The sequence below is a fragment of the Danio rerio genome, chromosome 7, assembly GCF_052040795.2.
Source record: "Danio rerio strain M-AB ecotype USA chromosome 7, GRCz13ab, whole genome shotgun sequence".
Taxonomy (NCBI): domain Eukaryota; kingdom Metazoa; phylum Chordata; class Actinopteri; order Cypriniformes; family Danionidae; genus Danio; species Danio rerio.
In genome coordinates, this window is record NC_141027.1 from 48,324,572 (window position 1) to 48,352,050 (window position 27,479).

General features: G+C 37.3%; 1 protein-coding gene across 1 annotated transcript in view; it reads right to left on the minus strand.

Moving 5' to 3' along the window:
• si:ch211-186j3.6 overlaps positions 1-27,479 on the minus strand; it is a 453,204-nt gene that overhangs the window by 97,270 nt on the left and 328,455 nt on the right. The window contains exons 21-22 of the mRNA XM_087261712.1: positions 20,249-20,475; positions 5,601-5,878 (exon numbers count right to left, since the gene is read on the minus strand). Of these exons, the coding sequence (XP_087117838.1) occupies positions 5,601-5,878; positions 20,249-20,475 (505 nt within the window). The remainder of the gene's footprint in view (positions 1-5,600; positions 5,879-20,248; positions 20,476-27,479) is intronic.

Consider the following 27,479-nt stretch of genomic DNA (forward strand, 5'->3'; position numbering starts at 1 on the left):
GTATTTTATTTACTAGATGATAACCGTATCATTATCTATAAAATGAAACTTCTGAACCTAATTATAGGAGCCTGATAGAAAATGCTCATTTACAAAAAAAAGAGGTCTGATAGTTTTGGAGGGCTTTGCATCTGAACTCTTCATTTATAAATACATTTTCTTTGTATTTGTAATACAATTTTGTCCTTTAATACACACAGTCCGATATATGAACTGTACCTTTAATTTAACCTGCTCTTTTTGAATGTATCAAACAAAACTCAGCTACAATAAGGGGTTCTGCTGTAACTTCAGTGTTAGTAAAAGGCTGTCCAGCAAACCCACACGCAATGATTTGTGCACCGTTACTGCGTTTTTTAAGTAGTTGGATTGTTTTAATTATTCACAAATGTCTCCCTCGCTATAGTGAGCTACCGCAATATAGCACATATAAGATAAATGACATATTCAGTACGTAATATCTCTATGGCAATAACCGGTTAGGACTGATTACTGAACCGATACCGAATTGTCCGCATCTGCATCAACTGATGTGCTTTTTTATAGCCATGTCCCCTTTTATTATTAACAGTTAAAATACAACCTAAACAATAATGTAATCAAATTAAATCTGAAACCAAAGCCATTTGCCACTGTCAAGCATTTAGTGATAATTAAGTGATCATCACGTCAGTGGTTCTTATTCCTGTCCTAGCACCACACTGTTCTCAGATAGCCAGCTTAAAGGTGCAGTAGGTGGTTTGCCAGAATGCTAGCGTTAGCATAATAGCTTTGAAAAATTACATCCCTCCCCTGTCGTGCAAAGCCATGCCTCCTTAAGTCATGAAGGCATGAATGAGCACAGAATAGATAATGATGGACAACCTTAAATAACACTAAATTATGTCATTCGCCAGTTATGAACAACACAATCTCACGGCAATTCGTAACTTTTTCATTTAGTGGCTAATTCGTATGAATTCGTACGATCTAATTCGTACAATTTAGTACGATTTGCTCATCCCCCAATGACGGTTGGGGTTAGGGGTGGGGTTAGGTGCCACCCCTCCTTTTTAAAATCGTACCATTTCGTACGACTGAACTCGTACAAATTCGTACGAATTAGCCACTAAACTGGCAAAACGTAAAATACTTACGCTTTCTTGTGAGATCAGGCTGGTTATGAAGTACCAAACTATGGAGACCCGAACTTTGTCTAGTGTAGTTGTTAACAGGTTAGTGGGTGCAGGAATTATATGCCCAAAACTGGCATTGGGGTAAAGTTGGTTTTATATTTGCACATTCTGACTGTCTGATGAAAAGCCGTGTGGCGCTAAACATTACACGCTTTGTGTCAGCCTTTTTAATTTAATAAATTTGTATTTTTGGAGTTTTGTATCTTTGGTGTTGTCGCCTCTGATGTTTATTTAATTTTCACATTCTGACTTTCTCCTTAATAATATAATTTCAGAAAAGTATTGCTTGCAAATTCTAACTAGTAAAATCATATAATTAGCCAATGACAATAAAAGGCGACTTGGTGGTGGAGTAGGTAGTTGTGTCGCCTCACAGCAAGAAGGTTGCTGGTTCGAGTCTCGGCTGGGTCAGTTGGCGTTTCTATGTGGAGTTTGCATGTTCTCCCCACATTCGCGTGGGTTTCCTCTGGGTGCTCCGGTTTCCCCCACAGTCCAAAGACATGCAGTACGGGTGAATTGGGTGAGCTAAATTGTCTGCAGTATATGAGTATGAATGAGTGTGTATGTATGTTTTCCAGACATGGGTTGGGGCTGGAAGAGCATCTATTGCGTAAAACGTATGCTGGATAAGTTGGTGGTTCATTCTGCTGTGGCGACCCCAGATTAATAAAGGGACTAAGCCGAAAAGAAAATGAATAAATGAATGAATGAATGACTATAAAATACATCATTGTTCACAGTCAATGAAACAGTGCTAATGTTGTTTTGAAGTAATACCTACACGATATTTCAAACCCAATATTCAAAGTAACATTAAAGTGGGAGCTTGTCACAAATGATCACTGCTCAAAAAAGAACAAATGTGCAAATAAAAAGCAATTTCGATTCAGTAAAGCTGGTTAGTCAAAAACTAATTACATGGACTATTTAAGTAGCACAGACACACACTCTAGTTGCAGAGTCTTGTTAACTATTTGTGACATTACAACATGTTTCCTTTGTCTTGTTTTGCTGTGTTTTGACCCTCGCCTTGTTTGTCTGTTTATCCCTCTTTCCTGCCTGCCTTCTGATCATCTGCCTGTGTATGTGACTACGACTCTGGATTGCCTGAATACATCTGTTTGCCCCTGTGTTGACCATTGCTTACCTAACCTCTCTAATGAACCTGCATTTGTATCCGCACTTTCGTTGTCAGCGTCACATCCTATCACACCCATTCATAAACAAGAACACAATCTACTTAAGCTCTGCATGACTAAAATAGTTTTAAAACATACCTGTCTAAAGTAATACTTCAGCCGTGGTGCCCCCCTTCAGATCATGGATTTAAACTGCATGACGTCATTTACCCCCAGCGTGCAAAAGTATCTCCCATATTGATTCAGGATTCAGAAAAATTTTGATTCTGAATTTCTGGCAGCTCTTTCAAAAACAATCTTTCTTTTCATAGATACAAGGCCACATGCAAGGTCTTTCAGCTTGATGTAGAAACTGAGAATTAAAAAAATAAATTGAGAATAAAAATTTTGAATTACACCTTTGTAGAATAAAACTAAATATTTACATTTTACTAAAACCAATACCTAATAAATTCAGTGAAAAAAACAAACAAACATTGTATTAGTTAATTTCAATCTATTCATATTAACTGTAACTTACCTAATTCATATAAATATATATAATAATTTAAACCAAACTACAAAAACTTGCACTTTGCTCAAATAAGGTCTTGACATTCTTCCCTGCCTTTTAAAATTAGTTTTCATCTGAATGATGTAAAGATCCTGTGCTCATTATTTCACTATTGATCTTTACACCGCTGATCACTGTTTGTAGGGTCGATATATATTCCTGTTCCAATCGACATGTGAAACCGCAATTATCTCAGACAACTCAATCCAGCTTTTCTAATCAAACTTGCACATGCTTTTGAAAAAAAAAAGAACTGCATCAGAATTAGCTCGATTTGAAGATCTGGCTTATGCTTTTACTGAAAGAGATGAAAATGATGACTCGGGATATTTTATATAAATACAGCATTTGATGTAATAACCATAAAGAAAATCATATACAAAGAGAAGTAGGAATTATAATATATAACTATAAGGAATAAACATGCATGTGTTTATAAATGCATGCGACTTATCATTTAGAGTATTACACCCAGCATCTTCAAAATACTTGGTTTGAATAAACTGCAAATCATATCCAGTTGCTCGAGAAAAAAGTACTTTGTTCAAAAATGAACTTTTATTCAAAAATTTCAACAGGAGACATGGATCGGCTGTTTTGTTCAATTACAGCCACAGCTCAAAAATGGCATTAGAGTGCTTGTTAATAAGTTTCGGCTGCCAGGTTTTCATGTATTTTCAGAAAAAAAAAAGAAAAAAGCCACAAAAAAAAAGGCAAAAAAAAGAAAAAGAAATCCCCACCTAACAATTATCACAAGCTCCCTGCTCCCTCAAACCCATCCAATCCCAGTCACTAAGTATTGTTATTCAGGGGAAGGAAATCAATATCCATGCCAGGACTGGATAATTGAATAACGCAGAAAAAGAAAGAGTCTCTCTGTCTCATATTTGTGAAAAAGCTCAGAAGCAAGAAGATTAGACTTAAAAAAGAGTAGCTTGAATGCATGTGTAAGTCAATCTTACTTGAAAGCAGTGGTGAATGAAGTAGCAAACATAAAGGCACAGATTGCCTGATTTATTAAATTTTTTTTACTGCAATAATATTTTTTAGTGCCGGGCAAAGATTTATTGCACGTGTATATTATACAGGGTGTATATATATATATATATATATATATATATATATATATATATATATATATATATATATATATATATATATATATATATATATATATATATTAATTGCAATTAATTTTAGCCCAGCACAGATTTACCAAGTTTATATCTATTATATGCTACATCAATGGCAACATGTGGGCATTAATATGTGTTGTTTTGAATAGAAAACGACCCTCTTCAGGTAGAAATATGCAGTGGAAATATAAAGTACAGTGGGTTTAAACAACTTATTATTGCAATAAATTTACTTCACAAGCAATCACATTTGTGACGTAAATTTTCAATTATATAATTCATTTCTAAAATCCAACATTCGAGTTCTACATTTTTAACCAAGCCAAGAGGACCTTCCACTTTCGACCTTTTTTTTATCAGTTTGTAATTGAATAATTTACTGGAGACTAACTCTAAATATATCAATGGTCATTTAATTAAGACTCTCTTTAATCATTTGAATCAGTGAGTTGTTGACTGGAGACTCACTCTGAATGGATCAACTGAATAAATGAGATTTTCACTGGATACCTACTCTAAATGGATTGATTGAATCAGAGAGTTGTGACTAGAAACTTGCAGACAACTGGTGACTTGCTCTGAACAGACCACTGGAATCAGAGCAAGATTAACTGAAGCCTTGTTTTGATTGGAAGTTTTGAATTTGTACACTGATTACTGGATATTTGCTGGTAATGGATAATCTGAATCAGAGAGCTGTTGACTCAGAATGAGCTCGAATTGGATCTGCCAATTCACAATTTACGGTTCACTTTGTTTTGTGAGCAGAATTAATGTGTTTTGATTCAGCATCACATCTCTAAGCATGTGACAATTACTCAAATAAAATGAAGTGGAGTAAAAAAAGAAATTAATTTCGTTTTGAAATGTACTCAGATACAGTACAAATTAAAAGTGAAGGCACTGTGCCAGATAACTTTAAAAAAAAGTTTATCCGGTGCGTCAAATATCCTTCAGTAATAAAAATCTGCAGAGGTTTATGCAATGTGAAAAACACCTAAATTTTATTTCTTTAATTTTGCAACATCAGAGGCCCCAAAAAGTGCAAAGTGCAAGAAACATGCAAAAGTGCGACTTGCAAAATGTTTTTGAGTAGAAAGTTCGACAGTCGGACTCCAGGAGGAAGAGTTTTTTGCTCAAAAATGTTTTGCACGTTGCACTTTTTACTTTTTGTATAGAGTGATGATGCAAAATTAAGATGCTTAGTACCCTGCATATCCATGTGAGGATGTTAACCACTCAGATAAAGTAGAGACACTTAAAAATGTTTACATAAGTAGAGTAGCAAAGTTAAAATACTTTTTGTCCACCACTACTACTCGGAAGTGAGATAAAGGCATCTTTGCACCAAGAAACATTATGAAGTTCAGACAGTTTAATCAGAAAACTGTCAACCTAATGTAATGTTTAGACATTGTGTTTGATTGTTTCCTAGAAGAGCTTGCATATGCTCAGGAACCTGTTTCAGCTTACAGACTGCTATTGGAGGCCTGTTGTAAACATCTCACTGCTGTCACACACTTCATCTCTCTCCCTCTCTCTCTCTCTCTCTCTCTCTGTCTCCACATGTGAAGTGAAATAAAGCCAACGCTCTCACCTGTATCCGCTCTGAGTATCCACACAGACTCCTCCATTGTGGCAAGGATTTCTGGGGTAGATGGAGCAGCTCTGGTGCAGATGTTCACGTGCTGAGCAGCTGCAGACAGCGGTGGCCTCCACAGTCACTGACACCAAAGCCATGCTGCCCGAGTCCACCACTGCTGGCTTGTCAGTCACGCTCAGATGGCTGGTACACCCTCCTCCGCCACGGCAGTCGGCGTCCACGCACTCATCTACATGAACTTGGGTCACGTTGACTTGAAGAAAAGACTGGAGCTGCAGGGCATTGGAAAATGAAAATAATGAGAGAGAAAGTAAGTCGATCAGTTGTGAAAATGCTACGATAGTGGTTTAAGAACAATTACAGAATAACTACAAAGAGCAAAGAACACATTTGACCTGCTTCATTTTGAGCCATTTTGACCCAGACACAAATTTTAAGATTCATGCACTAAATGGAATTTAAAAAAATATATATATATATATATATATTTATTTTTTTATTCAAAACTGCTTTTAAGATATAATGAAGTAAGATTGTTCACCAGATATTTCTTTTCATGGGGGACAATAAGTACAGTTCAGATTAGCTGTGCTTGTTACAATTTTCACTATTTTCTAGCTGTTTTCAAGAAACAGCTAGAAAAAGACCCATGAACAATTACAAAGCAAACATGCTTTGCTAAACATACTCCTAATAATGTTTATTTGCAACTTTGAAGGGTAAGAGAGAGTGAGAGAAAGAGAGAGATATTTTTTTTTCTTCGCAAACAGCTCATTAAAGCTTTTCAATGTTTTTCTAAATAGTTTTTTACTGATTGGGTAGTTGGAGCTTGTCTAGTTGGTCAGTAGACCAACAAGGTCCTCCACATGAAGCCTTATGGAGAAGTTTTTATAGCTAGGATTTGCTGAAATCAGTGGTGAAAAGAGTACTGAAAATTCATAAGTAAAAGTATCATTACTTGCCTAAAAAATGTAGTGCAAGCATAGTAAATATTACTCAAAGTATGAGTAAAAAGTAGACCTTTCCAATGTACTCAAGAATAGTGAGTAGTGAGTATTACACTCTAAAAAGCTGATGCATTTACGTGTAATTTGTGTGTAAAAGTAACATTCTGTAGTAGATTTAGTTATTGCTCAACAGGCACACAATGTCATAAGACGTTAATATTAGGTTAGATTTTGATTGTGACGTCTGGTGACTAAAATTCAATGTCTAGCCAGCGTTTACAGACAACATTATTTGATGTTGTTATTGGACATCAAAATAACGTTGTCTGTAAACGCTGGTTTACATGTGGTCTATTTTAGGCTGTCTTAGAAAGTGACCAAAATCAAACGCCAAGCCAACATCTTAAATCAATGTCATATTGACATCAAATACTGACATTAATTTGTCAGGTATACGGCAACCAAAATCCAATGTCTGATAGACATCATAGTGGTTACATCAAAACTGCGTCAAGCTGTAACATCGTTAGTATCAAAAGTATCGACGTTGATATTTGGTTGATTTTAGGTTGGACGTTAGATATTGATGTTGTCGTGGAGTTCTGACGTCAGGACGATTTTCTTTCCAAACAAAATGCAACATCCCCACGATGATAGGGTACAACTTCAATCTGAGGTCATGTTGATGTCTTGAGCCTGCTGGGTGTTTAATGTCATTTCAGTCTTCATACAATAAACATCCATTATTTCCGTTGTCTCTGGTTCATTGTGTGTAAAGATTTTAAACATCTTCTTGGACACTTTTAATGCTTCCAAACAGTTTGCTGCAATTAAAAATCACGCATGTCTTGAGGTAGTTCATCATAATGCCATTTAATGTGTTTTTTCCTTTACCTCTATGTGCGATTTGTTTGGACAAGAATCACAGAACTGCTTTTCTAATCCCCATAGACAAGAAATAAAGTAGTGACTACAGGTTGAGGGAAAGTAGTGGAGTAAACGTACAATTACTGTGCCTAACATGTACTCAAGGGAAAGTAAAAGTACACATTTTTTAAAACGGCTAAGTACAACTCCTGAGGAAAAACTACTCAATTAGAGTAGTTTGTGTATTTGTAGTTTGTTACTTTACACCACTGGCTAAAATTCACTCACCCAAATCTGCATGCAACCCGTTTTTCATGAACACACAACTGTGTAAATACAAGGTAAGTTTTACATTGATTTTACTTTGCTTCTATCTCTTTTTTTTTAAATTGTGCTTCTCAAGACTCAAACCTGAGTGAGCTACAGAGCAAACTGACCTCGCTGTAAAAGTCTATATGAAGATGGACAGGTGAAGCAAACATATTAGATTACAAATCATTGTAATCATCAAATCATTGCTAGTTTTGTGGTGAACAATTCATCTGTTTTCTCTTCTAATCTTGAACTAAAATCTATAAAAACACTTTTTTTTTTTTTTTTTTAGTTAATCTGTTAGATTATGAATATTTTAGGAACATGGCTAACATATTTAACCACGCTGCCCCAACTGTCAGTTCTGACTACAAACAGAAATGTTGAGGAGGTGGTGTCTGTTAGATTGTAATGACTCTTCCCAAACCCTTTCCCCCTCTTTCTGACTGAAATGCCTACTTTACTACATTCAATCAGCTCGCAGTAAAAAAAAAAGCCATGCCCACTGTTTTGTCATTTAGTATTCCTTTTATCTAAGAAGTGTGTCACAATACAAAAAAAAAAATAAAATAATAATAATAATAAATAATAATAATAGTCGCAGCTTCTGGTTTATGAGGACTTTAAGAGGTTTTGTGGTATTTATTTATTGTTGTACAAAGAACTGCATACAAATCATTCTCAATAATATGTCCCTGTGTATATCATTAGCGTTAAAATTAAGAGAAGTTTTTCTCATCAAACTGCTCCCATAGTATTACATTTACTGTCAAACATATGCTGAAGTACATGTTTGTGGTTCCATCCAAATTTAAACCCAATCACATACTTTCAATGAGCCTGTATTAACACAGCTAAATACTGAAACAGTAAGCTAAAGACAGTAAGCTTGAAGAATGTCTTGTTTTAAACAGAATGTTGTCTACATTTCTTCTTTTCTTTTCAAGAACTGTCCTGGAAATGACACAACGATACTACCATCAGCTTAATGCAACTTAATACTACTATATAGCACATCGGGAAAAGCATAAATCAATTGTGCTGCACACATATCAAAACTTGTCTTAGCAGCATATGCATTCAACATTTCTAGACTGCAGGTTGGCACTTCGTTGACACCATATAGCAGTACTGATGACAAATGTGACATCTAAAAAAAAAAAAAAAAAAAAATTTCTGACACTCCAACATACGCTACCTGACAAAAGTCTTGTCGCCTATCCAAGTTTTAGGAACGACTCATAAGAACTTTTAGTTGATCATTTGGTATGACTAGTGGCTCATATATAATGTGAAGGAATCTAGATTACGCTTATCTTAGCAAAATAAAACATAAACATGTCTTGATTTTTAATTATTTAATTAGGACAGTAAGAACTGACTTTGCTTAGACAAAGAAATGATGTACAGTATAGAATATAAAGTCATGGTGCAGTAGAAAAATAATTAAAATTGTGTATTATTTCCATGAGCTTGGAGGACTGCATCCATACATCTGCAATAACTCAAATAACTTCAAATAAAGTCAAATAAAACTTCAAATAAAGTCATCTTGAATGGCAAAGAAAGCGTTCTTGCAGGAATCCCAGAGTTCACCAAAATTCTTTGAATTCATCTTCAATGCCTCTTCCTCCGTCTTACCTCAGACATGCTCAATAATGTTCATATATCGTGACTGGAATGGCCAATCCTGTAGCACCTTGACCTTCTTTGCATTCAAGAACTTTTATGTCGAGGCTGAAGTATGAGAAGGAGCGCTATCCTGCTGAAGAATTTGTCCTCTCCTGTGGTTTGTAATGTAATGAGTGGTGCAAATGTCTTGATACCTCAGGCTGTTGATGTTGCCATCCACTCTGCAGATTTCTTGCACGCCCCAAACTGAATGTAACCCAAAACCATGATTTTTCTTTTACCAAACTTGACTGATTTCTGTGAGAATCTTGTGTCCTCGCAGGTTCTAGATCTTCTGCAGTATTCGTGATGATTGGGATGCAGTTCAACAGATGATTCATCGGAAAATCTACCTTCTGCCACTTTTCCAAATGATCAACTAGAAGTCAAGTTATTATTTGTTGCTCTTACAACTGAGATCGACGACAAGAGTTTTGTCAGGTAGTGTGCATAGTATGTGGAAGTACTGCATTTTAAGGCAAACTGCCATCATGCAAATGGACACAAACACAGCAAACGATATTCTAAAAAATACAAATACAAGTACTTGCTTAAAGTATTAGTTCATCCCCTAAAAAACTTGTCCATCCCTGTTCAACTGCACAAGAATAAACTTTGAAATCTGTGCAGATGTGGCTATTCGTGCTAGGCCAACAACACATCACCACTCGCACGCCTGTGTCCATCTATACCAATCGTTTGAGCTGAGATAGCCTGAAATTACCATACAAATAGCAAGTCCAACCGAGTTAACCAAAAAGACCCCAAAGCCACTTGTACATATTGCTTTGTGTCGTAAACAGCATTCAGAGAACCCCAGCGCAAACTCACTCTATTTCATTCTCGGACACACGGCGCTCTCCAGAGCCACTCAAAACCTGTGCTTTTCCACAAGCACATAAACGGCGTACAGATACCGCATGTCCACAGGACTGCCTCTCAACCTGCGCACCATTTATTCAAATCCAACATCTGAAGTGGAGCAGTTTGCCCCGCAGTGGACTAAGCAGTCACACTGTGATTGACCTGTCCTCCGTGAACTCATGCAGCCAGAACACACTCAAGGGGAAATGAGGGGGTGAAGAAACATGAGATATCGAAAGATACAGACAAGGAGAGAGAGAAAGAGAAAGAGAGAAAGAGAAGATGGAGACAGATGTTCAAGGGGATAACAACTCTGAGATTAGCTGGGACCTATTTGGGGGGACACAGTTCTGAATTGGCGGTGGCTCATGGAGAGGTATTGTGGCAGCAGGCTGTGGGTGATTGATGATGCTGTTTATGTTGATTTTGTGTGTGTGATTTGTGGGGAAACTCAGAGGGAGCGCAAGGATTCGGCGCAATGCGTACAACTGGGTCTGACAGGCAAATGTCACAATGTGTTATGAGTCAGAAACAGTGGGAGCGGTGTTAGACATAAGAAAAGAGGGCTCTTTTAAAAAGAAATGAACATCAAATATTAAAAAAGGAGAAATAAAGTGTACACGTGGAATGTAGGCTAGAAGTGAAAGGGTGCTGTGGTGATGAGACGCTCGCTGACTTTCCTGTGTGCCCTGCAGATAAGCAGAGGAAATGGCAGCGTATTCCACATTTCTAGACTGCAGGTTGGCACTTCGGTGACACTATATTGCAGTACCGATGACAAATGTGACATTTAAAAAAAAAGAAATACTGATATGTTAATGCCACACATCCACACATACATTTACATGCATATTGGTTGACACTCCAACGTACATATTAGGTGGCAGTACTGCACCTTTAAGTAAATTGCAATCATGCAGATGGGCAAAGATACAGCAAAAGGTATTCTGATAACATTACAAATACTTGCTTAAAGAGTAAAAAAAAAAAAAAAAAACTTCTCATCATTTATTCTCCATCATGTGGTTTTTCTTCTGTTGAGCACAAAAAAAAAATTGAAGACTATTTTGAAGAATGCTGGAGTAATAGAGGCCAGCTAGTAAAGTTATGTGCAGGTAAACCTCCCTCCTACTTGTTGGAGTAACTGACACCCATGTGGAAAGTCGCCAGTACGATTCCAGCTCGGAGCGGGTTGGGTGGTGTAGGACCAGCAGGGTTACATTGCTGCTGTGACCAGGATGGGAGTGAGGTATAAGGGGGTGAGTGTAATGGAAGCCAGCTAGTGAAGTGCTGTGCAGGTAAACCTCACTCCCCTGACCTCTAAAAGGTGCTCTAGCAACAGACGCTAGACATCATGGTCTTTAGCCTCCTTGTTAGAGCAACTGACCCAGCCGAGACTCGAACCATCAACCTTCTTGCTGGAAAGCCACAGCACTACCTACTGCGCCACTGTGTCGCCCCATTATAAGTACATTACAGCAGAAATAAAAATAGGGCGAACTATCCATTTAACAATTGTATAAAATAAATGACAAAATTCTAGAGTGAGAAGAGCTGTTTGATAAAGCAGGGCTAATATTAAATAGTTTTTTTTACTAAAATTATGGACAGCAAAGGGTGTATTAGACTGCTAAATTCCATAACATATATACTAGTCCCATTATTCTGTACATTTTTAGGTAGCCAGTCAGGAAAAAAAAAAAAAAAAGAGGTAGTCATATTGTGGCAGAGAGCTGCTTTTCTTTGATGTAGTATTCCATCTAGAAAGCAGATATGTACTTTTACTATCATTCATTCATTTCAGAGGTCACCACAGTGGAATGAACCACCAACAATTCCAGCATATGTTTTACGTAGCACCCCCAGTACTGAAAAACACCCAAACACTCTTACACTACGGACAATTTGTTATATCAATTCACCCCAACGCATGTCTTTAGACTGTGGAGGAAGCTGCAGCACCCAGAGAAAACTCAAGCAAACACGGGAAACACTTGAATGCCAATTGGCTCAGCCTGGACTTGCACCAGCGACCTTCTTGCTGAGAGGCAATATTGCTAAACACTGAGTTGTTATGTTTTGTTTTAATTCAGGATTTTTAATGTGTTAATCGCTGAGCCCTAAATGCTGATTGTTAATAATTGTTTCAAACCATTCTTTCTTATTTCATTGTTTCTTTTTCTGCAGTTTCTCTGTAAATGCTGGCTTTCACTCTTCCAATGTGAAATAAAGAGAAAGCACCTGTCAGGAACTCTCTTTGTCCCATTTATGGATGCCAAGGGGCAGCTACAGAACTGAATAAGTCATTGCATGCTGTCTGAGGAGTCTTTGGATGTGTGTCAGAAATATGTCCAAATGTGGAACCGCAGCACCATATGTTGCATCAGTTTCAGGACAGCGGCTCCAGGCTAATGATGAGCTGTTCATGAACCATTCCTTCTTTCCGAACTAATCTTTAATAGGATTAAGGAACAAAAAATTGTGTCAGGCTACTGCCATTATGTCACAGACTAGTAAAAACAAGATGCACCAAGAAAAAAAGTTAGTTCTTCAGCGTGGGAGTTATTAAAAAAAAGACAAGGTACCAGACACTTAAGTCCCCAGGAATCACTTATCAACAGTATTTATTTATTTATTTTTTACTTTTACACAGTTACAGGTTATAGTTAAAAATTGTGTCTCTGCCAACTCATTTATGACCGAATAAACTCAAATAAACACTTAAATTAAAATAATTTGTTGTCACAGTGAAGGAATTTGAATACCACTGGTTATAGATTAACATGACTAATACCATTTTTTTAATCTAGTTTATATTATATACAGTAGACATTTTGTTATATAATAAAATTAAATAATTATATTGATCACACTAATGGTGCTGTGAAAATGTAATATCATGCCTGCCCTAGTTTGTGCACTTTTGCAGCATTCGTAGCCCCTCCTTTCTTTGTGCACAAACACCTTTGCGTATACACATGGGACTGGATGGGTATATTAAAGAGAGGCGCATTCAGCATTTAATGGCACCATTAACTTCAGACACACCTCATCACACACTGCCAGCCCTGTCTGGTACTGTGCTGCTGTTTTCTCATGCCTGTTCCAGTCAGGATGCAGCTTGGCATTTGAAAGGACGGGGCACAGAAAACATGAGGTAAAGCAGTGATTTGATAACAGAGTTCATATATAGAAAACCCATCAAAAATAAAGTGCACAATTAATTTTATTTAGTTATTATCTTTAACGTAATGTAAAAATTTGTGCTGCTTTTAGCAAAACACCAAATTGATGTCTTTAATTTGTAATTGAATAGGTTTGCCTCACCTAACTTTACTAACTCTCTAACTCAACTTTTCTATTGTGGTCAGTTTGCTCAGTAGCTTATATTGTATGATGTTTGACTTCCTCAAAAGAGATAAATGCAATGTAAAATCTAGATAAAACTACATGATCCCGGTGTTTTTGTTTACGTTTGCTTTTAAAAACATTATTGGTTAACTTTAGAGAAAGTTTTATGTCAGCCTCTTGCTACAAGATCCATGGGACAAGCTCCACCTTCTTGTGGACGTGTACAAGCAGGATGTGTAACAAATGCTGATCAGACTCATAATTATGTTGCTTTATTAAACAAATAATACACTGTCAACCTCTCCTACCCAGAAAAAAAAAGCAAATGGTCAATGTATAACCCAATTCCCAATGGGAAGCTAATATGATGTACTAAACAATCGTTACATTGTATGTTAATACGTGTGCAACAAAATAACATTTTAAGAAACTTTAAACATTTCTGCATCAGCATTCACCAAGAATGCGTTTGCAAATCACTAAGTTTCCCAACAAGGGACTATAAAACTTCCCTTGGGAGTAAACTTTCTCATTGGTCAACTCAGCTCCTCAGGGTGGTACAAAACCATACTTATAACAACTAGTGACTAACGCCACTAGCCAGAAGAGAACTGACACAGACCCCAGGAGAGAGAGAGTTGTTCCATTCCAGCACAGGACAGCTTCTCTTCAGGTCCAGGGAACAGACATGGACCTTGGCAAAAATAAGATAACAGCACAATTGTTCCCATCTCCATTTCCTTTTTTTCTTTCTTTTCCATTTAGAGTTAAATTTAGTGCACCATGAAACCAAAAATCAACATGACTAGTCTTTTTGCCGCCTCAGAATTTGAAATGAAGGACTCCACCCCACTCCAAGCCTCACAGAACAAAGAGCCATCACACAAAGAATGGAAGTAATGAGTAAACTAAAGGCGTATTCACACTATGTACAGTTGCCGAAGCACACTTGTTCCCCCTCCCGTCTCCCCCGACAGCCCGCACTCACATTACATTCGGGCCTGAGCACACTTACGTCATCGATGATGTACTGTTTAGTTTAAGAAGCGCTCTCGCTCAGCACAGTGGAGATTTCTTTATACCGTTGTATCGTTTTAGACGTATTTAACACACAGTCAAATATTCCAATGAACAGATCAGCCACCTTTGATGATCATAAACAATTAACGTGCTGCAGGAATTAGGAGGTTTGCTAAAGGTGCATCTGTCGTACAGTGAGGGGTTAGCGTCTTTAATAATCTACAACAGTTTGTCTTCATTAAACAGTAAGAATGATTAATAAATCCATATGAAACATTCCCTTTAAAGTCACATCTCGTCTTCAGCTTCAGGCTAAGGAGCGCTTTGCACTCACACTACAAGCCTGAGCCCAAGTGAACTGTGTTCTAGCACACCTCTTAAAACCGGGCCAGGGCCGACCAACTGAACCGTGCCCTCACACTTCTGATTTTGTTACCCTGCTTAAACATAAATGGGTTTTTATTTCTAATAGCAACAGCCGTAGTTGAAGTCAATTGTCCAGTTGAATGGACATTAGACGATTTGTTGTTCTGATTTAAAGAGTTGATTATTTTGAAAACCCCTTCATATAAATCTTCAGTTCACCTAGAGCTAATTCATTACAGATGTGTATTAAAATGTACCCAAAGTAATGTAAAGTATTTCAGATTCACAAAAAAATGTGGACAGCGCCCTCTAGTGGATTTGTAAACTGAACATGCAACAAAATGTATTCAAAGTAACCTATTTTACATTTCACAAACATGTAAGCTGAGCCACATATTTCCAATACGCCTGGGTTGCTTATATCCCTTTAAACTCAAAGCTTTAAACTCACAAATGACTTAGTCCTTTTACAAGAAATCAAAGTTATTGTGAGTTATTAAAGGTATGGTCCACTCTACTATTACGGTGTTTTTGTTGTTGTTAATTGTGCAGTGTTTCAGGGCCACTGAACGTAAAACCAATAATGCACAGCTTTAAACGCATAATCAAAACCAGGGTGATCTCTCATTGAATTCCCTTAATTGACCTTTAATGGTTCGAGTGTCCATGTGTTTCTCGAGTGTGTGTGTGCCTGACTGACTGCAGATCCACTCATACACTTTACTGCACTGCAGAGTCCCTGTGGATCAGATCCAGGAGTTGTTTTCAAGAGACACACAAACACACACACACACACACACACACACACACACATACACACACAAACACACATACACACACACACATTTGAAGCTGCAGAGCGTTGAGATGCCTGGTGTTAAACATTCACCCACACACACTTGACTCCCTCTCTTTCCATGTTTCCATGTCTTTACAGACACACACACAATGTGAATTCTCCATAAAGTGTTCAGGTCTGACTCCCACGTTCATGCCTGCTTGAGGAGGTGATTTGCATGTATTACCTTGGACGTTAAACACTGCAACGCTGAGGCTTTGCCTTTCATTTTGCACTCACTGACAACTAATAAACCATTACTGTATATGAGCCATTTAGGCTCAGGTAACAGGAGTCTACAAAGCAGAGAAGATACACCCACTACCTTGTCTAATCCTTCTTCTGAACGCTCTCATTTTTCTTTTTTTCCCTTCTTATTTTATTTCTCTCTCTCTCTACCTATTCCTGGAGAAGAGCGTGGAATTTATTTCTCGTCTCCTGCTCGATGGCACTGTCAGCTCATTTCTCTGAGGCCCTCTGAGATGCCCATCGGGATTGGAACTACAATACCCAAAACTCCCTGAGGGAAACTGTTTCAATGATAGCACAGGAGTACACCCAAGAGATTAACAAAGCAGAATCTAAATACACACATTCACAATGCACAAAAAGGTAGGAGAGTTAGAGTTATAGTTTAATGTTTTCCACCTCACAGGCACTAGCCTTCATGTTTGACCAGTGGCCTTTTCATGTTTCCATTGTATGATTCAAAACGGTGTGTATTTTTTAAACATTTGATTTGTGGAAAATGATTTCAACAACTGCCAAAGGGTGTTTTGGTGAGCGAGGGAATAGGCATGGTGAGGTGTGGAAACCGATCCACATGATACCGTCGCACATGACTGAGCTTTTCTTTCAACAAAAAAAAGACTAGATGTTTTCTCCTGCCAAAGCAAACCTGGAGGAACAAACACTCAAATAAAAGAACAAGGATGGGATCGATGGGAGGTGCTGTGCCATGTAGCATTTAAAGATGTAACAAACCAAGTAGTAATTTAAAAATTATTCAGAGAGAAAAAGAGAAGGCAAAGAAAAGAAAAGAAAAAAAGGAGCAAAACAAAAGAAATAGTGTGGGTGTGCACAAGTCAACAATTGCTCGAAAAAGTTGAACAAAAGGGCAGAGGGAAAACGTACTGCCTTCCTGTTTGATATGTAATTACGAAGATTTCTGCAAAAAGCAGAGGTGATGAGACGTGTTTTTGAGAAAGGCCAGTGTGAAATGGCTCTGACAGCCAAGATTCAGCTGAAAGCTTTAAAATAATTGTATTTCCTCTCCTTTATAATGTGCACTCAAATAGAGTGGGAGATTCATTGGCGTCTGATTAAATATAAAGACTGGTTCTAATTGTGCTTTGTTCATCCACACAGATTTAATCTGCATTTTGACCTGCTCAATATAGGTGTACTATTTTAGAACATCCAATGTATGTCTATTTTGAGGGACTTTCATGGAAACATGTCTAGTTAAAGGGCGCATATTTTCCCCCTTTTTTCAAGATTTATGGTAAGTCTTTTGTGTCTCCAGAATGTGCCTGTAAAGTTTCAGCTCAAAACACCCATCAGATTTTTTTATTACCTTTCAGATTATTGGAATTCTCTGCTTTGAACACAATATAGCTATTTTTGTGGCCTGCACCTTTAATGCTTGTTCTCCCTGCCCATCGTTCCACATGCCTGTCACAGTGTGCCTCAATCTACAGCTGTGTCAGATAAACAGCACAGTGACAGGCATGAAGGAAGCAGATCTAAATAACGTTTTCATGCCCCTTTAAGTTTAAGTTTATTTATAAACTAATTTCGAGAGGGGTGAGGCAGTGAGACAGTAGGTAGTGCTGTCGCCTCACAGCAAGAAAGTGGCTGGGTCACTGGTTCGAACCTCGGCTCAGTTGGCGTTTCTGTTTGGAGTTTGCATGTTCTCCCTGCCTTTGCGTGGGTTTCCTCCGGGTACTCCGGTTTCCCCCACAGTCCAAAGACATGCGGTACAGGTGAATCGGGTAGGCTAAATTGCCTGTAGTGTATGAGTGTGTGTGTGTGAGTGTGTGTGTGTGTATGTTTCCCAGAGATGGGTTGCAGCTAGAAGGGCATCTGCTGCGTAAAAACTTGCTGGATAAGTTGGCGGTTCATTCTGCTGTGGCGACCTCGGATTAATAAAGGGACTAAGCCGACAAGAAAATGAATGAATAAATGAATAATTTCGAGAGAATCACATACTTATGATTGTTTTCAGCTGGTCCCACATCAGCTCACAATTGATTATCCAATCAGATGAATCCTAACCAGAGTATTCTTGAAGAGATCTCAATCTCTTCATCTTGAAGAATCCCCCCCTACCCACCTCTACTCCCTCTCCTTTCCAGATGGGTGTCATGGCAGACCAATGATTAGCACTGTTGCCTCACAGCAAGAATGTCGCCAGTTAAAGTTTCTAAACCAGTTGATATTTCTGTGTGGAGCTTGCTTGTTCTCCCTGTGCTCATGTGGGTTATCCCCGGATTCTCTGGTTTCCTCCCACAGTCCAAATGCATGCAATCTAAGTAAATTGAACATACCAAATTGATATCGTAGCCAAGCTCTTAGCAAGTACACTTCTTCTCAGCCATCCTATATCTGTCATTAGCCAGAAATAAGCCAAGGGGAGTTCATTGAGATCTACCTGAGCTCAAACTCCCCTCTAGCCCTGCAAACGGGAGGGAGCTCAAGGCTCGAGGATCTCATAAGCTCAGATCTCTCTCCTAGGACAGCATGCCAAACTCGTGTGAACTCTTGAAAACCTGATTTATACTGCTATGTTTTGTTTGTCAGTGCCTTGCATATTGTCCACATTTGTCATAGCTACCAAGCTGATCAATCACAGATCTTGCACTCTGCATTGTCACAATTTGTAGGTACATTTTTTAAAAAGGTGTGCATCAGGGTACGGTGAAGGTGTGCGGCTGTGGGAAAACCACATTAGACCATGTGAGTGCGCTTGACGCAGAAGTAAAAATTATCCTTTAGTCTGCTAAAGACCTGAGCGCAAGCATTGCATTTGAACGGATTTGCCCTCAAATTTCACAACAAATAACAAGCCTCCCTGAAAACTTTTTCTTCCTCCACATGCTTCTTTTTCTCTGTTTATCATTGACTCCTAGACTTTCATCAGGATTCACTATCACCACAGGGAGATTTCTTTCTGGTTTTCAAGCTTGATGCAACAGTGTGTGTTTTTTGTGCAGTGTCTGACACTTCACAGGGTGTCACTTCAGTTGTGTGTATTGCAGAAGGGGTGTTAGGGGGCGAGATAGAAGGGCGCACCCCTGGGAGATGAGAACTGTGCTCCGAAAATCCGCTTCCCCCATCCTAGCACGGCCGCGGGGGAATCCTGAGCTCTTCAAAGTGTGTGTTGTTGCGGCAGGGGAGCGAGGTGGAAAGCGAGAGGAAGAGAGATGACTACTGGAGATCATGGCAGTGCATTAAGAATCATTTAAAAGTTACAGACACGAAGGGGGCTCCTCTCTGTCTCTCTCCTGCTGTTCTCACACGCTTCTTCTAGCTCTCTTGTAAGCCAACATCACAAGCCCTACTCAACACATCCGACATGCAGCGAATGTAGCCACCATAGCGGCTGAAAATAGAATAACGGAATTACATTAGATTCAGAGGCAAAAGTTAGATGCACAAGCTTGTACTGTCTGTTCTCTCTGATCTCCTAAAACCGTGAGAATGGAAGCACCTTAAATGTGGCGAATTTCCTTTTTTTTTTTCTTCATTCCTTGCCTTGGAATCTCTCCAATTGCTTTGTGTGGAGACTCACAACTCTCTTTCCATATCAACGGGTTCATCTGTAATTAACTTCCTAAACTTCCACTTTCTTCTCCCATTACTTTTAGCTCTGAGTAATGGAACAAATCAAATGGGAAGGAAGGGGAGGAGAAAGAGAATAAGGGAAGGTTTTGAGTATTTTCTTCCAGCGGATTAGAATTCCAATCATTAATAACCTCTAGCTTTCATCAGTACTACTTACACCATACTTCCATCCCATTCCCAAGCCTCTTTACATCTCGTAATTGGTTCTGATCAATGATTTTGGACTGCAGAGTGCCACATTTAGATCGGTTGAACATTACCAATCCAAATTATAACTCCTTTACCTTCAGAAGTGTGCCTTGTCTATTCTAGTTTAAAGTGTGCTGTAGAAATGGAAAGAGAGGCAGAGAGAGTTCGAGGCGACTTCTTAGGCTTGTTGAAAAGGCACAAAGACAGATGGGTTAAACCATCAGGTCTCATATCCTTATGAATATGTGAAAGCAAATGTAATTTGCGTTAAAGCTTGCAGTTATTCCACTCTCAAGAGAGCATGCTTTTAGAGAGATTACTAGATTAATTACAAGGTCAAAAATGATTATATACATTCCGACAAGTCTTACTTTTTGTTTATGAGCTGCGAGATATCCATGCACCCGCTCAGCCCGGAGGAACGGCGTGCTGTGAACGGAGAACCTCACATCCAGGGTCTTGTCCCGCACCTCCATCAGACTGAAAATGTTGATGTCATCCACTCCCACAGACAGCATGTCAGACAGGAAATCGCCCAGCAGCTCGTACCTGCTCTTCAGATTGCCGCGTCGTTCCATGAACTCGGTGGCAGAGATGTCTGTCAGACACACAAACAAACCCATGCATTATAATACTTATAAGGATTGCAGAATGGTATAAATCTGAACTAAACTGCAACAACCAACTCCAGAGCATTAAAAAAAGACAATTTTTAAAACAGCCCAAAACTGAGGTGTAAAGCTCATGAAAAATGCATGGTCACATTTCCCCTTCTTCAACACATCTCCTTGTCATTAAGTGAGGTTAGTACCTGTCAGTGGATGTTCACACAAACTTCAACTGACATGTCATGTCAAAAATCTGAGGTGAGAGCTCAAACTGCTGCATGTGGTAGGTCTTTGTCACCATGGTAATGGGTGTCTGTGCTGTACGGTCACGGTTCTTGACACATCGAAGATAAAGCTGGCTACTTCCTCTAAGAGTTGTAGGCAAACTGTGACAATTCAATGACCATGTGGCCATTGATTTTCCTGTACTTGAGGTGTGCTTTCCTTCTAAAACCCAATAGACTATTCTTATTGGGATGCTTAGCCTATAGTGAGGGTGGTTGAATGGTAGCCCCAGGGGAGGTGTTAGACCAAGCGAGAGAGATCCCGAGCTAAGTCTGTCCCACGGCTGAGTCACCATCCCTTGGGGACAATTCTGGAGAGTGACAGAGGTGTCATAACTCTCACTGACACTTCACATCTCACAGAGGCAGAAGGGCATGTTTGAGGAAATCAGGAGAGATTTTACAACATTAATGACAACAGTGACAGGGAAAGATGCTCTGGATTTTGACTCACTGACAATGACTTCCCTTCATGTCATTCTCACTCTTAGACAACCATGAGAAACATAGGATGTAATTGGTATAAAACAGTAACAAAACATACTTCAGAATACCAATAAAGATGTAAGTGTGAAACAACATACTGTACACTTTTACCTTTCATTCATATTTAGCTATGATGCAACAGTGCAGGTCAAAATATGTAAGCAATTAATAAACACTACAATTGTTAAAATCATTAAAATCATCATCGTTCAAAACTCAAAGGGAATTTAGTTTTGGCTAAACCATTCAAATACACAAAATAATAAAGGTACTTTTGCAAATAAAATAAAATAAAATAAAATAAAATAAAATAAAATAAAATAAAATAAAATAAAATAAAATAAAATAAAATAAAATAAAATAAAATTATTTAAAATAAAATAAAATAAAATAAAATAAAATAAAATAAAATAAAATAAAATAAAATAAAATAAAATAAAATAAAAAAGTTATTAAACGGAAAACTCACATGGCAAACTAAATTTAGTAGAAAGAGTATAGGCCCTTGTTTTAAAGTACTTAAGCCAATCAGCAGTCAGAGGACATCATTAGTCACTCACACACATCACTAGTAAGTAATGTGCATTGTCTTGCATTTATATTGCTAGTCTCTAAGGGTGTACGCATATTAGGTACAGTTGCCTTTAATCATGCCAAAGCGTGATTGTCCACCATCCCCTCTCCCCCTCAGCCTGCACTCACATTGAATTGTTTACCTACCGACCTGAGCATGCTTACATCATTGATGATGTGACTGTTCAGTTTAACAGGAAGAGAAGCACTCTCGCTCAGCACAGTGGAGATTGCTTTAGTTATATTGTTTTGTATTTCTTTTAGTCATTTGGGATGCAGTGACACGCAGTCAAACACTTTGCTGAACAGATACACCACATTTACCAGTCAGAAATTATCATAAAGTCCTTGTGCTGCAGGTGTTATAAGGTTTCCTGAAGGCATCAGCTGATGTGCAGCTGGGGATTTGCGTCTTTAATAAACTACGACAGTTTGAATTCATTGAAAATTAAGAATGATAAATAAAACTATATGAAACAGTTCCATAAAAGTGACATATTGTCTTCAGTTCCAGGCTCAGGAGTGCTTTGCACTCACACTACGAGCATACCACAGAACTGGTTTACTTATTTTTCTGTGTAACAAGGCTCCTGCATAGAATTGCTGGCTGAAGGCTGACTTATAATTGTGCCTGGTGCCACATTGCGGACCTTCATTGACTGTGCATGGACCTCACGAAACAAACAAGGCTTTTATGTTTGACCCGTTCACCACTGAGATATTCTTTAAAACGACAGGGGGCGGTCAAAAGAAACTGTAAGATCTGATGGATAAACATAGAAATATGAAAATTCTCGAAATACGTTTTATCATTAATATCCTTCAAGATTTTTAAACTAATTGTTTTTTTAATTTTAATTTTAATGATTATAAAGATTTTTATAACCATTCATTAATTTTTAATCAAACTTTGATGCATCACTAGCTTTTGTTTATACCTCAGACAATTCTACCTGTTATAGTTTATTAAAATATTATTGACAACAGAACAATTGCTCTACAAATATATAAATAAATAAATATATATATATATATATATATATATATATATATATATATATATATATATATATATATATATATATATATATATATATATATATATATATATATGAATAAAAGCCAAAAAAGTACACTTACTAAAAATTCTGACCAATTTTATTTATTGATTTATTTATTTTTATTTAGCCCATTCCACAAGTCTCACATAACTGTCTGGCTTGTGTCCTACTTACATGCTAAAAAAGCAAAAATGGTCCAACACTACTGACCATTATCACCAATAAAGTCTAAAAACAGGGCATCTGTCTATTTTTAAAAAATAATATTTTAAATAATGTTACTTCATTTTAGTTTTGTAACTTTCAATTGTTTTACATTCAAAATTGTAATATATGCATCAGTTAAAACTATGAATGGTGGAAAAGCATATTCTGTAATATTAAAACCTCTCCTCTTTTGTCATCGCATTTTTTTTTTCTAAACTTTTTAACAAAAACGGTCTTCCTTTCAAACTGTTCACTCAAGTCTTAAAATATTTTGTGCGCTCTGCCAGCTGAAATCATCATCATTCTCGCAACCAAAGCAAACCCGACAAACACTGCGATGACATCACAGTCGCACTCAAGCAAACTAGCGAACGTGTCAAGTATAAACCAGTCTTGACTGAGTGGTGCATGTAAAAAAGGAACCATAGTAGCTTTAGATAAACATCTGCATTCTTTCTGCCATGTAGCACAACATCATCACATCAAAATGATTTTGAAAGAATCATCTAATAAGAAAAACAGCTTAAATAAAATCACAGAAAATACAATATTTTAAAAATGCAGAAAGTTTTCTGTAAAGGGTTGGCTTGGGGTGAGGAGAACAAATGTACAGTTTGTACCGAATTGACACTACTATTGATTCACACGACCTTGTTTTAATTTGTGTCAAATTGCATGTAGCAAAAACTGTGTTTGTGTCTGTGTCTTTACTCTGGCAGCCCTAATTCCCCCCGCTGAGACCTGAATATCCTCTAAGAGAATCATTAGCGCTTGAAGAGTGTCAATCACTGAGCTTGAGGTGGGGGCAAGGAAGGAAACTGTGATTAGCTTTGGGGGGTGCAGGAAGGGTGGCTGTCTGCTCCCATCAGGAGCTGTGTGTGAAGAGGAGACTCATCATGACAGCTGGGAACAACCTCACACCTGGCTTTGATCCAAGCCTAGATCAAACCTGCTCCCCTTCCCACGGGCATTAGGGAATGGATGAGCTTACCACATTTTTCTGGATATTAAACATTCACACCATTACTTGTAGCTAAACTTCATACTTTCTAGTCCTGCATAATTATTTTAAATATATACAGCTTTTTCTACAAAGACATTCCTATAAGGACTCACTCACTTTGTCGTTTAGTGACCATTTATAAGACAATTTTAGCAAAAAAAAAAAAAAAAAAAAAAAAACTTTAATATGTTCTGCCTGTTTGTTTACACAACAATGTTGTTTTTGAGACTTAAATTGGGCTTCAAAGTGGAAGACTTTGAAATTGTCACCAATGTTGCATCCGTGAAAACACCCTAAAATTAAAGTCTTTAAACATGATGTCAAAAGTAAATAGTATGTATTTAGAGGAGTGTAGATTACTTTTCTGCTTTTGGCAACATCGATATTATCTAAATGCAGCCTAAATCATGCACAAAAAATGCTGATTGTCAATTTTAAGAAGCAAAACTTAATTATTTATTTATTATTATTATTATTTATTTATTTATTTTTTGGTTTTTTTTTAAATTTCAAAATAAAAAAATGTTTTAATAAGAATCCATGTGAACCAGGTTCATTAAAAAGGGTTCAAAAGTGAAAATAGTCATGTAGTCAAAAACATAGTGAACATTCCAACCAGGAAAACAGGCAATCCAAAAGGCAAAGTCAAGGCAAACAGGCAAACTAATTATATGCCTAACAAATAAAGACAATGATAGAAATGCTCTGAAGGCAGGTAAACTTGCTTTTAGTAATATTTTGCAAAGGAGTGTTTGGCATGGCAAGGTTAATAATATGACCAAATCGGACATTATCAGAGGGAGTGCTGAGAGTAAATACTCTGAATATGACTCCCTCTGCTGGTGTGATATTACTTGATACTGCATAAATAACTGCATTTGTTTGCTGTCAGTGACTCAAGCATTCTTTACAGTGGCACCTCTTAAGCATTCTTTAACATAGAAGTGACAATACATGCATTCACTTACAATTTAATGAAGTTAACTTGTTAACAAAGGTTCGGCAGGGGGACCTTGCCTCACTTTGCCTCCTTAACCAATCACCTACTTTCTAAAACTTAATTGAGGCAGACCAGCCCTCTAGCACTGTTCGTCCCCACTCTCCCTCCCTCTATTCCCTTGCTTCCCATTAACAAACCTAATAAATCTATTATTAATCTAATCTATAAATATATTATCTCTTCCCTCCTAGGTTGAATATATATATATATATATATATATATATATATATATATATATATATATATATATATATATATATATATATATATATATATATATATATATATATATATATATATATATATATTTTTTTTTTTTTTTCCCAAGACACTTCTATACAGCTCAAAGTAACATTTAAAAGCCTAACTAAGTTAATTAGGTTAACTAGGCAGGTTAGGGTAATTATGCAAGTTATTGTATAATGATGGTTTGTTCTGTAGATTATCGAGAAACAATATGGCTTAATAATGGCTTAAAGTTGTTTTAATAATTTTGGCACTAAAATGGTGTTTATAAAATCAAATACTCATTTATTCTAGCCGAAATAAACAAAGAGACTTTTTCCAGAAGAAAAAAAAAAATTATCAGACATACTGTGAAAATTTCCTTGCTTTGTTAAACATATTTTGAAAAATATTTTTAAAAGAAGATGAAAATTCGAAGAGGGCTAATAATTCTGACTTCAACTGTATATGTAAGGCATAATTAACAGCTTTCCGTGCGTTAAAGGATTTTAATGCACAACATGGAGGAGAAGGACCACAAAATGCACAGAGTGTGGTCGCCTTCGTAAAGTGCATTAAAACCCTTTAACACACGGCAAGCCGTTAATTATCCCACCTATTCCATGGTCATTGGCCAAAGTAGGCGTAAGTTTAAAATAGTTTTGCTTTTTGCAACACAATATTTGTCCAAATTTTTGTCCGTTTATACATGATAGATTTTAGAGAAAAAAAAAAACATATCGAAACAGGTAGGAGAACATTCTGCTTTATCTTCATTAAAACAAAAGCAATCAGCCAAATATGCAGGATCAGTGTAATAATACATTACTTACGGTCATAAATAATTATGAAACATATCTCTGTGATCTGCCAAAAAATACACCCGAAAAACAATTAATAGGTCGAAAAGTTTAAGGACTGACCGTTAGACGTGGGGGCGTTCGCGGAGCTGCCGCTGTCCGCCTAGAGCTTCCAACAATTTTAAACACGCGCTATTCTTATACATAAACTGGCGATTTGACTTTAAAATAACTTTTTTCTTGCTTGAAAAACTCTTAAAACTTGATTTTTGTGTGTGTGTGTGTGTGTGTCTGTGTGATTTTTTGTACGATCTATGTCCACCCTCTTCATGTTTCAGTTAAAAATATTTCAAACAGCAAATAAAAATGCACATTTCAAAGCTCTTCAGTGGACCTTTAAGGACACAAAATCAACACATGTAATCTGAATGCCACAGCGATCTGCGAGTGAGTTAATCCCAATGAATGGATATTAATATTGTCCCACCATCTCTTTTTATTCTTATCACAAAGTTCCATTGTAGAGGGGAAGTCAGTTTTAGCCGGGAAGATGAGAATCAAACAAGTGTGTATTTTAAAAGGTAAATCCATACTGGCTAAGCACACAGATGCCTCAAAAGTGCAATCTCAAAAAGCATTTAATGTTGCATGTCCTGTAGAATGTGGGAGTTTATGTATGTGTGTGACCTGTTTGTGCATAGGCAGAGCAGAGGTTATGAGAATAAGCTTGTGTGAGTTTGTGAGCCCATGTTTGTTTATCTCCATGAGCTAGCATGGGTGTCTAAAAAAGTTCTGCACATACTTTCCATCATATTTCGCTTCACAATCAGTTCACTTTCTGGGATTCACAGAGCAAGCTATAATCTCAAAGAAGCAGCATTAAACAGGTCTTACGACTCTCCACCGTCTTCAACATTTGCTCCTGAAATAGGATTTCAAATGTCAAGGAGGCAGTAAATAGTACGAAAGTCGAATTCTCAGTTAGCCCAGAATTCAATGCATGTTGAGACGGGGCTCCGGGGAAATAAACAGCTTAAGTATTTGGCAAGAACATTAGCCCATACCTCCATTGACTGATGGCATTTTCATGTGCATTTTAAACAATGCCTGAAGTACAAACAGATGCTCTCTCTAAAACCAAAAGCTGCATTGAACCTTGTTCGTTTTTTGCTCAACTGTTGCAATTATAATCAGAAAGGTCTTGAGGCATTATGGAGATCATTTTTGTGGTTTATTCCCTGTGTTGGTTCAGGCTTATGTGTGGAAATTTGCCCAATTCAGTGTCTTCGATTGGTATCAAGGCCATGAGTGCATGATAAAATAAAAAAATAAATAAATAAATAAAATAAAATAAA